General features: G+C 36.9%; 1 protein-coding gene across 2 annotated transcripts in view; it reads right to left on the bottom strand.

Moving 5' to 3' along the window:
- Positions 1-8,593: 8,593 nt before the first annotated feature.
- Positions 8,594-16,551, bottom strand: part of TMEM117 (transmembrane protein 117) — a 570,252-nt gene continuing 562,294 nt past the window's right edge. For both annotated transcript variants that reach the window (XM_008002942.3, XM_008002945.3), the window contains one exon: positions 8,594-10,322. In XM_008002942.3, the coding sequence (XP_008001133.1) occupies positions 9,676-10,322 (647 nt within the window). In that variant the 3' untranslated portion in view covers positions 8,594-9,675. The remainder of the gene's footprint in view (positions 10,323-16,551) is intronic.

Genomic DNA, 16,551 nt, shown 5'->3' with positions numbered 1-16,551 from the left:
GGGGGTGGGGTGGGCACTGAGGTGTTACTTTCCCCCATATGGTGTGTCTGGTGGTTGGGACTAGAATACAGCCTGGTCTCTTGTCTGCAGTCCATTTTCTACTGGTACCCTGCCCGAAACCCGAGACCATTTGATTGGAGGCCAAGTGACTGGTCAATCACAAAATGCAAACTTGTTGATGTCCTAGCTTGGGATGTCTGTATGCCTCTCCTTTGGCTTCTCCCAGGAATGCTTCCTGCTTCAAACTGGACAGATTTCTCTGGAACAAATGACAAAACCTTGCCAGCGCCAGCAGTGTCTGCTGCCACACTTCCCTCCATATTGGATCCCTTGCATCAGGGGCTCTTATGCCTTCTTTAGAAGCTACTCCTCAACCCTTTCAAATAGAGGAACTCTGCAGCGGAACTGGGCCCCTGGCTCTTGCTCCTGTTTTCTTCAATGTCCAGATTTATTTGTTTTCAGGCTTGGATGATGATACATATTTAAGTCCTTAGGTCTCAAAAAAACCAAAACAAAACAAACAAAAAAAACTACAACCCACAAAAATCCCTCTACTCTGTCCTTCAGAAGGGACAACAGGGTGTGGGGCTGGAGTAGGGTGGAGTAGAAAAACAGCTTACACTAAGAGGTGACTGATGGTAAAATGCCAAGCAGGCAGAAAGAGGGGCCATAAGACACTTCTTGTCTAACGTTTTGCCCTCCCTCCACTGTTGTCACTCTGTGTAGAATCCTGGCTGGCAAGGCTGGCTTAGATGGATACTTACACTTAGACCTCACACTATTGATTTGCTTAGGGCTAGGTGCCAGGCTTTTCTTCCAGCCCGTACACAACTAATCAAATTAATGGATGCTGCTGCTGGTTCTCATCAAATGCCATTAAAATATAACTCTTTCATGAATAATTCTAAACATTGGCACAAAGCAATTGATTACAAGAACTATGTATTTCAAATGGGAGGAATAATTGATGTTTTTAACATGTAAATAAGCTTCTAGGGAGTTCTGAGATACCAGTTATAAAAGTACAGCTATAATCACAGTTCGTCTGAGTTTTAGAGCTTCCGATTTGTGTTTGTTATCCAATTGTGGCTTTCAGAGTGCAACATGTAAAATGCAAACCTGTTTCATCATCTCAATTTCATTCTGTCTGGTCCTGCCTGTAAATTTACTAAGTGCTATGGGTCTGCACTCAGAGATATGAACTGTAGAAAAACATACAGAATGGGGACATTCTATTTCCTTTCTTCTAAAAGACTGGCATCTCAAGATACAGAGTCAGTCATCACATAACTGCCTTCCCATCAATCACAGTCAATTCACCCATGAAAAGCTGTAGTAGAAGAAGGAACTGAAGAGTCAGGTGAAGATATTGCACTCTTGTCTCAGAAATTAGTGCAGGAGACTTCCAGCTGCCCCTCTGACTGGCTGCTCTTTGTTTAACTGTCTCGTACTTTGTCCTGGTTTGCTCTCACTCCCTACTGTGGGTCTCCCTTACTTGATAGTTTTGTTCAAATTTTTCTGGCTCAACTGGGATACTCTCTTTAAATTGGATTTTTTAAATTTGCCATTCTTACCTCTCATTCCCCATACTGAATGTAAGAAATAACCCTGCCTCCCTCTTAACTGAAAGGATTTAAATGGCAGAGTCCACTCCCTCACAACATCTATCATGGAGAGGATCAGATAATTTGAGAATATTGTGCTACATAAATGAGTCAATTCTTTTTTTTTTTTTTTTTTTTTTTTTTTTTTTTTTTTTTTTTTGGAGTCTCGCTCTATTGCCCAGGCTGGAGTGCAATGGCATAATCTCAGCTCACTGCAACCTCTGCCTCCCTGGTTCAAGTGATTCTCCTGCCTCAGCCTCCCGAGTATCTAGGATTACAGGTGCCCACCACTATACCCGGCTAATTTTTGTATTTTTAGTAGAGACAGAGTTTCACCACATTGGCCAGGCTGGTCTCAAACTCCTGACCTTAAGTGATCTGCCTGCCGTGGCCTCCCAAATTGCTGGGATTACAGGCTTGAGCCATCGCATCCAGCCTGAATGAGTCAACTCTAAATACACTATTTCACTTAATATGTAGTTATTCAGTCAAATTTTATTGAGTCAGAAACTGTGATAAAAGATAATTAATGTATAATTCCTCCTCCCACACCAAGTCATCATTATAGGCAGGATCAAAATGTTTATAATCTAATAGCAGACAGAGATATATAAACATACAGTGGAAGAAATGCTAAAGATATTATAATAGATAAAAGGTAGGTCATATAGGAACACAATAGAGGGGCAGTACATTTTATTTTGGAAGATGAAGAAAGACTTAATAAAATAGATGATACTTGAACTGGTCTTGGTTGTTATGGTGGAAAAGGGGATTCCAAACAGAAGACACTGAGCAAAAGCAGAGTTGAGTGGTACAAGTGATGCAATGGAGAGCTGTCAGTAGTTCAACATGGCTGCAGGGTTAGAAGTCACTGGACAGGGGAGAGAAAACCAGAGAAGCTGGCATACAGTCTTGAGTGCTAGGCAGTAATCTGCATTTTATTAGTGGTTCTCAAATTGATGTTTGTAAGAGAATCACCTACGGAACTTTAAAAACCCAGCTCAGCTCCAGCTCCATCCCAAACCCACTGAATTGTACTTCCAAGTGTGAGACATGGCTGGGCATATTTTGTAAATTCTCTTCTTATCAGAAACTCCCCAAGCTTGTTCCCTGTCCTTTGTGGGCATAGAGCTGAAGAGCATTTCCTAGCATTCCTTGCAGTTAGGCAGAGGCTGTAACTGAGTTCTGGCCAATGGAATGCAAGAAGTGATACATGCTACTTCCAAGTTTATTCCTGAAAATTCTTACAGCATCTTCCTCACCTGCTCTCCTTCATCACCAGCCTGCTGAATATGCCAAAGACCGTAAGACTCTAGAAAGTCAAAGAACCTCGAGCTGAAACATGTCTGAGTCCCCGAGTCATTGTTATGTAAGGCCACGCAGTGAACACCCAGTTCAGTGGCCATACGAGCAAGGAATTGATTTTTATTGTGTTAAGCCACTGGGATTTTGGAGTTGTACACAATACTTTTGAAAACCACTGCTGAGCAATAACTGGCCACTGAAAGTGTGAAGTGTTACAATTGGATTTACATTTCAGAAATATTATTCTGGTACAAGTGTGGAGAATAGGTAGCACTGGAAAAGGTGAGAGCCAGGAAGACCAATTAAGATTAATTGCAGTCATCTTAGGAATATAATATGAGATTGCAGCATGGCAGTAGTGATAATGATGGAGAATAGGATAGTGGACCAATTATAGGAGACAGAAGTAAATAAAATCTATTCATTTTGGAGACCATTTGGTTATGTAAATGACAGATCCTCTGAGTTTTCTAGTGTATTTGAAGTTCAATATGTCGCTCCTCAAATTCAAAAACATTATAATTTTTCAAAGATAATTTTATAGTAATTTCATGATTATCAAGCTTGAAGAGTAATTGTGAAGAGTTCTTTCCTGATCTGGCCATTGCTCTTCGTCTCATCTTACACATTTTGTTTCAGTCAAGAGTAACTGTTTTTAAGTTCAGATCTTTTCTAGTGTGGTTCGGTTGAAGTCAACTGGACTATCCAGATAAAATGATGTATTCAAAGCAAATAAGTCTATATGGTAAATGGAAAACTCTGATACTGTTTTAAAATTTTATTCTACAAAGCACTGTGGCTTGGCTGAAGTGTTGCCCTGATTCCACAGGCTGCCAAGGTGAGCTTTCTAAAAGGCAAGGCTAGAGTGACACCCCAATTCAGAAGTGGCTACCTCAACTGCATCCAAATACAGCTGGGAGATCCTAAAGTGCAGGGGCTCAGGTGTTTGTGTCAGCTTTCTTTAAATGCTGAAGACACAAGCACTTTCACCTCAGGATTTATGAAAGGTGGTGAATGACTGGCAAGATGAGAGTGTCCTGATAAGAGAAGCTAGTAAAGCAATCATAAAAGGAAAGAAATAATTTAGAACTCTAGAGCCTAGGAAACCTTGAGGAATAAGTTTGGCCCAGCAGCTCCAAGGGATTATGACCACTGATTTCAGACAACATAGCTGCTTGCTTTAAACTAAGCGATCTGAACTTCTGTTAAAAGTGAAAAGGGATTACATTGCAGCTTGTAGAGTTCAAAGCAACCGACAGGGACAGAAAACTGGGAGCAAACAGCCTAATCATGTTTAATGGCAGCATCAACTCGGAAGAAGCCGAGGGGGTTCTGTTGAAAGCTGTGCACTAGAGGGGACTGGAGCCCACACTTGTCATATTCACCGCATGTCTGCATGACTTGTTGCAACCACTTGCATGCTTTCACGTATACAGTCTTCTTTGGTCATCTTCAAAACCCTGTGAGGAATTCCCATTCCAGGGAGGAGAATAGGAGAATAACTCATTATGTCAAGGGAAACATCTTCATGGCCAGTCTTGATACCTGGATAAGGATTCTTAAAAATAATAAATTTGGAGTCATCATTTCAAAATATGGTTGTAAAATATGGTTGTCTCTAGAGCCCATATTCAAATTATGCTTCCTAGAACTGGCCATTAGCTAATCTTTTCTTCCCCTTGTTTTAATATTCATAACTACCAGTTCTTCCTCTAACATTCTCCTGGGGATATGTTCAAAACATGCAGAACTCCAGCCTCCCTTCCCCAAAGAAAGTGAGATGACAAAAGAAACAAATTCCAATGCTAGGAATTGTATTGGGACAAATCTGTGTTGTGGTTTTAAAAATGTAGCTTAAATCCAAACACCTGGCAATGAACTGACTGCTTTTGCCATTTAATTTGAACATATCTGTTTCAATCATATGCTTTAAATTGTAAATTGCATCCAGGCAGCTATTAGAAATTAATATTTAACTTAGATTCTTGAGAGGTAAGAATTGCTAGAAGTCAAGCATATTTATGGCTTTACAACCATTTCCCAGTTTATCCTTACCAAAGATCCCATTTGATACAGATACTCGAGTTTTGATGGGTGTTTATAGATGTTTGTGATGGAAAACTGGAGTCAGACAAGTCTGAATTCCAATCTTAACTTTGCATTTGGCTAGCTTTAAGTCCTCGGGCAAGTCAAAAATCCTCTCTAAGCCTGAGGTTCATCATCTGTATAGTGAAATTAACCATATTTACCTTCAATTGTTAAGGTTAATGTGAGTATTGAATGGAATATTTATTTTCACATAGAAAATATTCAAAATGGTAGTATCATTAATATGAGAATTAAGCAAAGATCTGGATAGGGTGAAAAAGTTTACTAGAGCAAAGAGTATCTATAAATTGGTTTTGTTACTGTAATTCTCAATTATAAATTATAGTGGTCCTTCTCAGTTATGTAAGTCCTTAAAAAGCCCAAGAGTACAGTTGGTATTAAGGAATTTAAGACCTTAAGAAAGCTTATGTTGGAGGTAGATATATAAACCTGTGAAATGTGTTTTATATTCACTGAAGTAAAATAATTGATACCTCACACTAAATTAAAATATTATCAGTAGTATTTTATACATATTAAATTAGTAATACTTTCCAAATTTGTTTCTCATTAAATTTTTTCAGAATCTCTCTCTAGGAGAAAGTACCTGCAAGATATTTTCATTTACAGGATATCAGCTTTTATATACTGATAATATGCTTACAAGCCAAATTTGCCCCGATGTTTGTTCTTCCATCAAGGATGTTCCAGTTTCTCTAAACTGATGTGGTGATTTTTCTCTCTTCTCATGTTGCCTTCTGTAGTTTGTTTCACAGTAACATTTCTCCCCTCCCAGGTCTCATCATGCTCCCTGGGGCAGACAGAGAGTAATTTCAATACTAGAATGTTTAAGAAGCCAGCTAACCAACCAACCAGCCTTTTATGTAATACTCTCACTGAGTTATGTGAAACATAACTTTTGAGTGCTCTACACAACACATAAGAGTACTAGCCTAATGAGAATTTTATGGTGAAGTTCCTTTCATAGAGGCTTCTATCCTCTCCCTGCAGTTTTAAAGCCTGTTTAAATTGCTGTTTTTAATTCTAAGATTTCATTGCAGCAACCTTCACTTGTTCTCCACCATCTGCCTAACCTTCTCTTTTCATTATAAATATCCACCTATTTTTCTAGTTTCTTCAACAAGAGTGACTTGTGAGTTATAAATACTACATCTAAACTTCCCTAGTTGTTCAAATAAGACAGTTGTAGACCAGTTTAAATGGAAGCAAGCCAAACGTTTCTGAGCTTGACTCTGTTATCTATATTTATTCTCACTAATTACAACTCTATGCACACAAATATGTTTAAATGTCTAAATGGGGATAAATGAGGAAAGTGCCAGTTTATCTGCTGCAGAACTAATTGAGTTTCTCTTGCTCTCTTAAAGGTAAGGGCTGGCTAACAGGCCAGAGTTGGGTTCTGAGGGACAAACCTCGAGGAAATCAGGCCAGATAGGATAGTGAGCCAAGTTACAGTCTCAGAGGAAAAAACCAATATAACCCTATTTGTAACTGCCTAACCATGAGTTGAAATTTAAAATAAGGGTCAGTTCAGAGTGAAGACAGATAGATGAGAAGCAATGGCAGGGTACTGAGGTCTTAGCTGAATGTCAGATAATCCAGTTGGCCTCCTGAATTATCAGTTATAGGGACAGTTAAGAGTGATTTATTAGCACTGTTTTTCTCATATTTTATATTGGGCTGTGTTGGTGACCCATGGGGCAGCCAAATAATGTAACAAAATTGCTTATGGACCCCAGTGGTGAGTTACCATGTATTGAATCCCTCCTTCAAATCTGAATGCCTATGTTGGACTTTTTTCCCTATACTGTCAGCCAGTGGTGCAGTGTTTTTGGACATTACCTTTGTGAAATCTGATGCTACAGAAATTTAAAAAAAAAAAAAAATGTACCTGGTTGACTCTTAGGGCAGATGCAGAAGAAATAATTCTTAACATTTTAAATAGAATTTGCCGGTGATCTCAGTTATGCTAAAAGATAAGGTACCATGATAAGTAGCTACCATGGGGAGAAAATGGGGTAACTAATTATGATTATACAATACAAATAGACATGTGGTGATGAGATTTATGTCTAAGTGTATATTATGAGGCACAAATTCATAGTGTTTATTTAATTTTCCATTTAAACTACTAATGAAGTACTCTATAAATGTAGGATACTAAAATTATGTCAAATTAGTTCAAATTCTGCACTATGTGGAAGAAAGTACTGTAATTACTGAACAGTAGAAATATAATTGTTTATAGTACTTAAGCATCACTGCAATTAAGACATCACATTTATTAAGCTTTCTTTAGAATCTGTGCTTAGTAATTTTTTAAATCTTTTTTTTTTAACCTCGATTTCTGAGATTGCTACACATCTCTTTTTAAAATGTCCTTAATAATTTAAAAGTTTTGGTACTCAAAAAGCTCTGTAGAATCTCAGTCTATTGGTATATGACTCAGGATTCAAGACTGAACGTGAATGGATTTAATTTTTACTTTGATTTTATTTCACTTTAGTATCTTTACTTGGTATAAATGCAATACCGAAAAGAGGCAGCAAAAGACGAAAGTAGATCCGCATGTAGGTAAGAAAAGGTCACTATCAGTAAATACAGTTCAATAGTGGAAGCCTTAGAAGGCTGAAGTCTTGTTTGACTATTAAAATATCCTTGGAAATTATTCCATTTGTTACTAAATTTATGAAAACTTTAAATATATATTTTCTTTTTTTATAGTTTTTCTAGCTAATCCCTAGAAACACATAAACACGTTGTTCTAGGTTTGTTATCTTTTTTCTTACTTCTGCTAATTAGATTTTCTCATTAAAACATTTTCCATTAATACCCATGTAAAAATTCTCAAATAATATTTTTATAAGACATGCATACTGATAATAAACATCTACTTCCTAAATCAACTTCTTTCTTCATTCTACAAGACTATGACTTTCAGAATAAATAAAAATATGGTGCTAGGTGTTTTTACATGTCCCAGAGCTAAAAGTTGAATGTTCTAGGCTGCCAAAATGTAGTAACAGCTAGTGTTGCCACCTATCACACATAACATGGTAAGTTCCTTTGGATAGTATGGGCAATGGGTTACTATAGTGAGCTTGATCTCTGCATTTGTGTGTGTGTGTCGGATATGTTTATGATTCTAAGTAGCACCATGCATGGCTATTAAAGGTAAAAGTAACAGCAGGGGCATGGTTCCAAATGCTTAGTAAAGATGTTTATTAAAGCTGGCTGTCAAGTGACAGATAAATGCATAGTTCTATTATGTATGCTAAATTCAGTATGCTGCAAGCTTAAAAGCAGATAGATCAAAACAAGAGAGATTTAAAAAATCATAAAGACAAAATGCAGCTACGTCAGTGTGTGACAGGAAAATATTTTTTCCTTAAAAGTGATTTCCCCTCACCCCGTCAAGAAACGTAACCACAATTTATGGAACAAAACTGAATGCAAGTTGGCAGAGTGTGCTTTTTCTTAACTTGCCTGGCATCAAGCTTTAAAAGCCCCATGTAAATCGACTTTTCTTAAGCCAAGGTACAATTAAACAAAAAACTACATCACATAATTACTGCTGTATAATTCTTATTTATTAATGTGCAATATTTAGTTCTTAAAAAACAAAAACAAAAAACACACACGCAAAACAAGACATTAAACAAATTCTTTCATGCACGGCTTCTCTACCTGACAAGGTTCCGCTGCATGATATTTTGAGGAGTTCCCTTGCTCAGGGTTGGCATATGTTTTTCAATTTTCACTATCCAGAGTCATATTTGCAGCAAGATATACGAATATTGTAAATGGTGGGCTGTGCTGCTCTCACATGATGAAAACTTCAGTTCCTTGGTTGGGGCTTTGTGTAAATGCCAATAAATTAGAGAGTTCACCCAACTGTGTCTCTTAACCTTTGTTCCCAAAGGTGAAGGGCAGGATTTTTAATCAAGTAGCAATTTATCTTTAATTAGGAAAACATAATTAGGTATTATCACCTAATTGCAATTACTGGTGAGAGAAAGTCACATTTCACGAGTAGTGACCCGTGTTGGGTTATAGATCTCCTATGACTGAATTTTGCATCTGTATTTCTATTTGGCAGACAGCCAATAAAAATTAAAAGGGGATCACCATGTTTCTCTGCAGTCCAGTTGTCAAAGTCACCAACTCTGCTGCTGAAGAAGAAACCAAGAGATACTTCCTGAGTCACATTTAGCTATTTCTGTTTACTGCTCAGACATCAAGTGTAGATCAAAATAGTTGTATACAAAACGCCCATGTGAAATAGGTTAGGTAACTGTTCCACACTTCATTTCTGGTACAGTTAAAAACAGTTTAATGTCTCAAGGCACCACTATGGTTGAACATCAGATACATGGGTCATCAGCTAATCTTCTACTATGCTGTAAAGTCAGTAATAGCTTGTGCAATTGTGAAAAGCAATCTCTAGAGGACTGTTAAGTATACAGTAGGCACGTGTATTATAATACAAATAGAAAACAATGAATCCTAGAAAAAGCATGTTGAGCACCGTTGTGGCATTGTTCATATTTTTACCTAACACTACGTAAACCTTACATATACAAAATGAAAGACTAAATTTTTAAAGTTACACTCAAGGTTGCTTTTTGTGCTATCTCCAAGTCTATCTCCGAGTCTAGTTCGTAGGTGTACTTTTAGAAGTCGTTGGGTCTTGATCAGCTTCTGTTGCACTAGTAGATTCGTTCAACTGTGAGCTCAAGTTTTCCGAGGTTAGGTGGGAAGACTTGTAGACGATCTCATTGAAGTCAGACCTGATGCAAACCAAAGAAGGGTCATTCAAGGGGTCTTCTACTGAAGCCTGGGTGTTTTCTCGAGTGATTCCCATGTCTTTGCTATGTTCTGATGGAGATTTTCTTTTCATGCGAGTGTAAGTTTTGTCTTGATTCTCCATACGTGGCTCATTTTTCAAAAATCGTCCAAAGAACCAAATAAAGAATCCAAACCACACAAAGGCTATCAGGCTTGGAACAAAGGCCAGACACTTGACATCAAGACTGGCTCCTATGAACCTGCTGTGTAAGAACATGTCTCCCTCAACATATGTTTTATTAGTCCGAGGGTTAGTGTGATTGGATCTCCATTCCCAGGATAGCTTGGTTCTGTTCAAATCTTTTAAACTTTCTGAGTCTTTCACTGTATATATCTTCTGCCCTGGGCCGATATATTGCCCATATTCATGAGGTTTATAAAATATTTGGTTCTTCCACATATTAAGATCCAAAATCAAGACGAGGAAGATAATTCCATAGTTAAACCATTTGCCTGCATTAAAAAAGAAATACTGCATTAATCAAAGGGCCATAAAATTGCAATAGGATTTTCTTCAATAAAATGAGGATAATGGTATATAGCATAAATTGTTAATGTTTTAGACTGGTTAACAATTAATTTTTTGAGAGTGCTGTGCTGCCATTAAGTGAATTGGCAAAGGGAATTTACTAAATGGATTCTGGGCATACGAAAACACAACTGTAGGTCCCTGAGCCAGTAATTTATGGTATTTATACTAACAAGATCAAGTCTCCCTGTTTTATAGGCACCACAGCTATACTCAAATTTGGTTCCATGTAGGTTATCCTCTAGAACATTTCAATTAATGTGAAAAAACAAAGTCTAATGAAATTCTTAGAAAAGTTCAATGTAGGACTGAACATCTCTTACAGTTTTATAATTATGTCTGGGCAAGAAATAAATCATTTTGCAATGCAAGCACAGCAGTATATCAAATGAATTTATATTGCTGTTTGTAGGTGACCTGTTGATTAAACCATTAGTTGATGTGATTCAGATCAATAATCCTTGAGCATTTATTTCAAGACTTTAAAAATAATTGCATCAAATTCTCATTGAACAGAATGCATTTATCAGACATAAATGTAACCATACTTTATGAACTGCTTGAAAAGATATATTTGAAGAGATTGCAACTAACATTTCTTTTTTTAGTATTTAAAAATCTTATATAAATACAATATTTAATGATATATTATCAAATGAAATTTTTACATTTGCAAATGGAAAGAATGTGGAAAAAACTTTTCAGGTATACTAGAGTCCATTATAATTTTTATTATAATTTCTACAAATGGACAAAAAATGAAAAAACTTTAGAGTGATACTAGATTCTATTATAATTTTTTCATTATAGATTATTGCAAGTTTTACAGCATCATGTATATTATAATAATACAGTAATACCTGCCTTATAGGTTTGTTGTAGCAAGTTAGGGGACGTATGTACCAGGTTCCAGAAGCTTTAGTTAAAATAATTTTATGTATTATGCCAAAATTTTTTTCTTTTGTATTTGAAGTAACATTATTTAACATTATTGTTACTGCTTCATATGATTATTTGGCAATACACAGTCTAACAAAATATTCAACTACATAAAAATATAAAAGACATAACTGTGAGGAGTTTAGGAAAGTATTTTATCATCATAATTACATATTTTATTAAAGCTCCTATTATAGGTAAGACTAAATACTTTTAATCCCGGCTCCAAAATTACTAGCTGTGTGATCTGGAGCCAGTTGTTAAATTCTCTAAAGCCCAGTTTCTTTACATGTAGAAAATAATAGTATTTATGAAAGTTTAATAAATAGTATTTATGAAAGTTTAATAAATAGTATTTATTAAAGAATTTCATGCGATTACTAGATGCTAAGGACAATGTCTGGTACATAATAGGGGTTTACTAGATACTAAGGACAGTGCCTGGTACATAATAGGGGCCCAGTAATTATTGTAATTATTATCACAAAAATCTTGCCTTAACCATGATAATTTTTTTATTTGCATGAGAAGGTGCAACTTGCTCCTCTACGAAGACAACTTACCTAAACTATATGAAGGGCAATAGTAAATCTGCTTGTCCTGACATTGTTCAGCTATATAGAGCTTATAATATTTGAAATGAAAACTCTTGCCTGAATGATATTTTTGGGCATACCCAACTGGAAAGTAATTCTGAACACTGGGAATGTTGTTTCAGATATGATAAAATATTTATAGCATCTGGTGTTGTTAAGTTCAAACCACTCATGAGATCTTCAAAACTAAACCAGGTTCATACTAAGGATCAACCATAACAGACTCTGGAACACATTGGTAGATGCTGAAGACATATGTTTCTGCCTTTCACAAAGGAATTCATCATCTTGTTAGGGGAACAGGACAGAGATCAACAGATAAATAATAAGAGGCTACATCTGAGAGGTGCCAAATGAGTGATACAAACCATAAATGCTGTAGATATTGAGGAAATGGAAAAAAAAAAAAAAAACTGAAGGATACTTTCTGCAGGGAAGATTTTGAGGAAGGAACAATTCATGTGGTCCTTGAAGAACAAGCAGGACAGAAAACAGTTTGGAAAATTTTGTGTTTATTTTAGTTTACGCTTTCAGTATGTTGCAGATAGAACAGTATATATGAAAAGATGAGATGACATGAAAGAGGCTGAGGGGAGAGCAAACAAAAAGAATGGAGATTATTGTAGAAAAAGGCCGGAAAGGGATGAGAAACAAGAGAAATGAAAAAGTTCAGAGATTCTTATCCAGTATGAAGGAGACACTAATCTGTAGATGCCATGACAGAAAGCAAGTTGAAGGAGGGGCTTTGGGTTCTCCTCTGTTGTAGGAGCTTTATATTTATTCTCTTGCTGTAAACTGTACGTGTTACAAAGCCAGACCACATGGTGGGGGAAGAGGTCCTTGTGCTTGTATGACTGATCACCATCTCCTTTTTAAATTTTTATTTTCCTTTTGAGACAGTGTCTCACTCTGTTGCAAAGCTGGAGCACAGTGGTGCTCACTGCAGCCTTGAACTCCTAGACAAAAGCAATCCTCCTGCCTCAGCCTCCCAAGTAGCTAGAACTACAAGCCCAAGTCACCATACCTGGCTCCCACTACTTTCTTGACTCCCAAATGTTTCTTTCTCCCAAAGGACTTTTTCCAGCACTATTCAATCATTTTTCTACCAAGTGAATAGTGCTGGATCAGTTTGATCACTAAACTTGCACACCCAAGGATCACTTTTTATTATTTCTCAAGTGTCCTGATGTCTGAACATTTAGATGGGATGGAGAAGGAGCAAATTAAAACTGTGTGGCCTAACATCAGCTAGTGTATATCATCATCTACTCCAACACATCTTTACTGGTTTGTAAAAGGGAGCACCATGGCGACAAAGCTGCAGGCTAGAAATCAGCAGATGGCCATCTCATCCCAACACTAAACTTAAAGTATATGACCTTGGGTCACCTGTTTAACCTCTCTAGACCACGGTTATTCTATTTTCAAATTGAGAAAACTGAACTAGATGCCTTCCAGTTCCATAATTCTTCCCTCCTCCAACAAATCTGTCTACTTATTGGTCGTGTATAGAATCCAATTTTTTATTCTGTGAAATGGAGACTAATACCAGTGTAACTACCTCAAAGGATTATTTGTGAGGATAAAGTGAGATGTTGTACTGGAACACTCTGAAATATATTGTTTGCCAAAAATGTAGGGTGGTATTATTTCTCCAATTTCTTTTCCCTACTTCTTTATTCCACACAGTATAGGATCTTGGTGATGGAATAGAGAGAAGGACATTTAAGGATTGTAACAAAGATATATCCTAAAATTGATGACATTATCTAATTTTTCTGTTGGGATAAAAGAGTATACATTACTAAATACCAACAATAGGAAGATGACATGGAACCAGTTATCCAAGAGGACCCAGTGTGTGGCTCTATGTAAATATGCTTTGTGAATCAGCATATTTAACATGTTAAAAATCCTTAGCAATTAGTAGTTTGTCTACAGTGGTATTGGCCTGAGGAAAGACCTTTTATATCTATGAATTTTGAGGCTAAAAAACAGGGGATTGTGTCCCTACCTCTCTGCCACATAAGAGAGGCCATGTTGGGGTGGGGAAGTGCAGAGGGGAAGGGATGCAGTGAGCCAGGCTGCCTATTCATATCACATTTCCCTTCTTCTCCCTCCTGCGGATGCAGCAGCGTCCTTCCCTCACTCAGCTGAAACTTGAAGCTGCTAAAATGGTAGAAAAAAATGGCCCTTCTTATTATTTTTGTTTGTTTGTTTCTGCCCACCTCATATGACCTCTAGTTCATTTATCTGTTTACAGAGGAAGGATGTTCATCTTTCTCTGTCATCCATCCTTCCATTTTTCCCACACACTGTGTCGTTACCTTGGTAATGCTTTTTCCTCCTTAAGAAATTCAGTTTGCTCTATCAGATGTGGCAAAGCAGAAGGTAAAGTCAGGCAGGGCTCCCCAACCCCTGTGTTCTTGTCTATAAGGTGAGGGAGTTGAGCTAGATAATCCTTAAGATTTCTTCCTAGCCCTAAAAGTCTCTTTGATGAGTCTGTGAAATAAACATTGCCTAAATCTTAGTGTTTTGTGCTGGGCCAGGAAATCTCAACATTAGAGCAAAGAAGATGGAATATACAATTTTAGAAGGAGAAAGGTTTTCTGAAAAAAAATTGTATATTCTGAGAAACAGTGTTTACCATAAAAAATAAATTTGAGTCCCTGAAATGACCCATATAGAAAGGATTTAAGACAAAAAAGAACAGAATAGAAAGTGCTTCTATAGCCATTTTCCCAAGTGTGTTGTTGTGAATATATAATCGACAGTAACCAGAGGGTTTGTATTTCAGCATTAATCATATGAGAGCTTTTGCATTTCCCCCTGTTGTTTCAACTACATAGCATGATGTAAATCAGCAAGGAGGTAGGGTAAGAATCCATACATTCTTTCTATTAATCTCCTTGTTGCAATACTTCACTATCTCCTCTAATGAGAAATCGCTGCATGGTGTTGGTGGGATTACCTCTTTTTTGGTTTTGGGGCTTTTAATGAATCTTACTGCTTGTCAGAGATGATATTATAATGAAAATTTTATCTTTTTACTTTGTGGGAGTTTACAGAATCCGAGGATAGGTCATTTTAAAAGGATTCTTCATTAAATATCAACCTCACTTAAATAGCAAATGACAACAATTTGAGGGAAAGTGTTATTTTTTCAACTAAGGAAAAAGACTATAAGGTACTGATAATTCCACCACAGAATGAACTTTTCATGATTGAAATATGCAAATATAATATTTTTAATCTTTTACTCTGCAGAGTGCCAGTTAGCATTGTGGTTGAGCTGTGCTGCAGGCCCTTCTCTACCACATGGGTGCGATGACTTGGCTAGACTTTGACACCCAGTGCAGGTGTATGGATGTGCAGTTATGCTCCACAAAGTCATTCAGCAACCATCATGGGACAGCACAAAACCAGGGCCTTGAAGAAGATGAATTTTTGATAAGTAAAAGAAATACGCAATTTGCTGTACCAGTTTTCTTGGCCATCCATATTCAATCTCCCCTCATTCTAGATGTGAGCAGTAAAACCAGGGCTCATGAGTTAGCATCTCTTCATGTCTCTCCCTAGGCAATTTAGGGATATCTAGAAACCATGTTAAGTACTTGGGTTATGAGGAGGCCATGTAGCAAACTGAAAATATTTACTTATTAATTTATGAAATAGTCATAATTATTTGAGTTATCAAAATACCTTCTTAAGACTTAAAAACAAACTGATACAGCTTCTCAAAGTGCCTCTTTTGTCTTTGTTACTTCCTAAGTGGGCGGCTATTCCTTAGGAAGCAATCCAATGTGAAAAGTACAGGTAGGAACATGTGATCATAAACATAGAAAGAAGACGACAAGTGGTTATATTGAATGAGATGACCATTAGACTATGACTTTCTTGAGATTGGGAACTGTGTCATGTTCATTTCTGTGTTCTCCAGATACCAACTAGTTTTTGACACATATTAACGCAGAAAAATATCTGTTAGCCAACTTGTAAACTATGAGACAATGTGCCCAGAAAAATACACAAAGTTTTAGCATTTCAAATATGCACTTGTCATAATTATCTGATGGATTCCATGATATAGCTAAAATTGGATATAATCTGAAAAACTGGGAAAAGCAAAATGTTCATGTTTCAAGGATTATGAATAATTATATATTTCAAATCCTTCCTCTGGCTCTGAAGACAGTTCCTAAAGGGCATGTAAGTTTTATTACAAAGGTGCTCATGTATGTACAAATGAAGACAGGATGCCTCAGGGTGGGCAGGGCAGACACTCAGGGCCAGCAAGAACTGACAGGTCATGGGCAAAATGATGGCCCTGAACAAGATGAGTTTTGGACAAATAAAAGAAATTGCTGCTTTATATAGAAGTAAACATAGTTAACTCTTAGAGCTGAAAATGAAAATTGCTTGAGGAGAGGTTTGGAAAAATTCACAACTTAGAGAGGAGCAAGAGGTCTTTGTGTACTTTGGATAAATTCATGATCTTCGGGGACTTTCTTTGTATACAGGATGCATCACATTTCCTTATAACAAGTCCCTTGCTAATTCTGCCAGACAGAACATTCTGCTGGAGGAACCACTGGCCTTCCCCTCCCCAGCCTTCTCA

The sequence above is a fragment of the Chlorocebus sabaeus genome, chromosome 11 (assembly GCF_047675955.1).
Source record: "Chlorocebus sabaeus isolate Y175 chromosome 11, mChlSab1.0.hap1, whole genome shotgun sequence".
Classification (NCBI taxonomy): domain Eukaryota; kingdom Metazoa; phylum Chordata; class Mammalia; order Primates; family Cercopithecidae; genus Chlorocebus; species Chlorocebus sabaeus.
The sequence above is the reverse complement of the archived record's forward strand: the minus strand, read 5'-3'. Positions and strand labels throughout refer to the sequence as shown.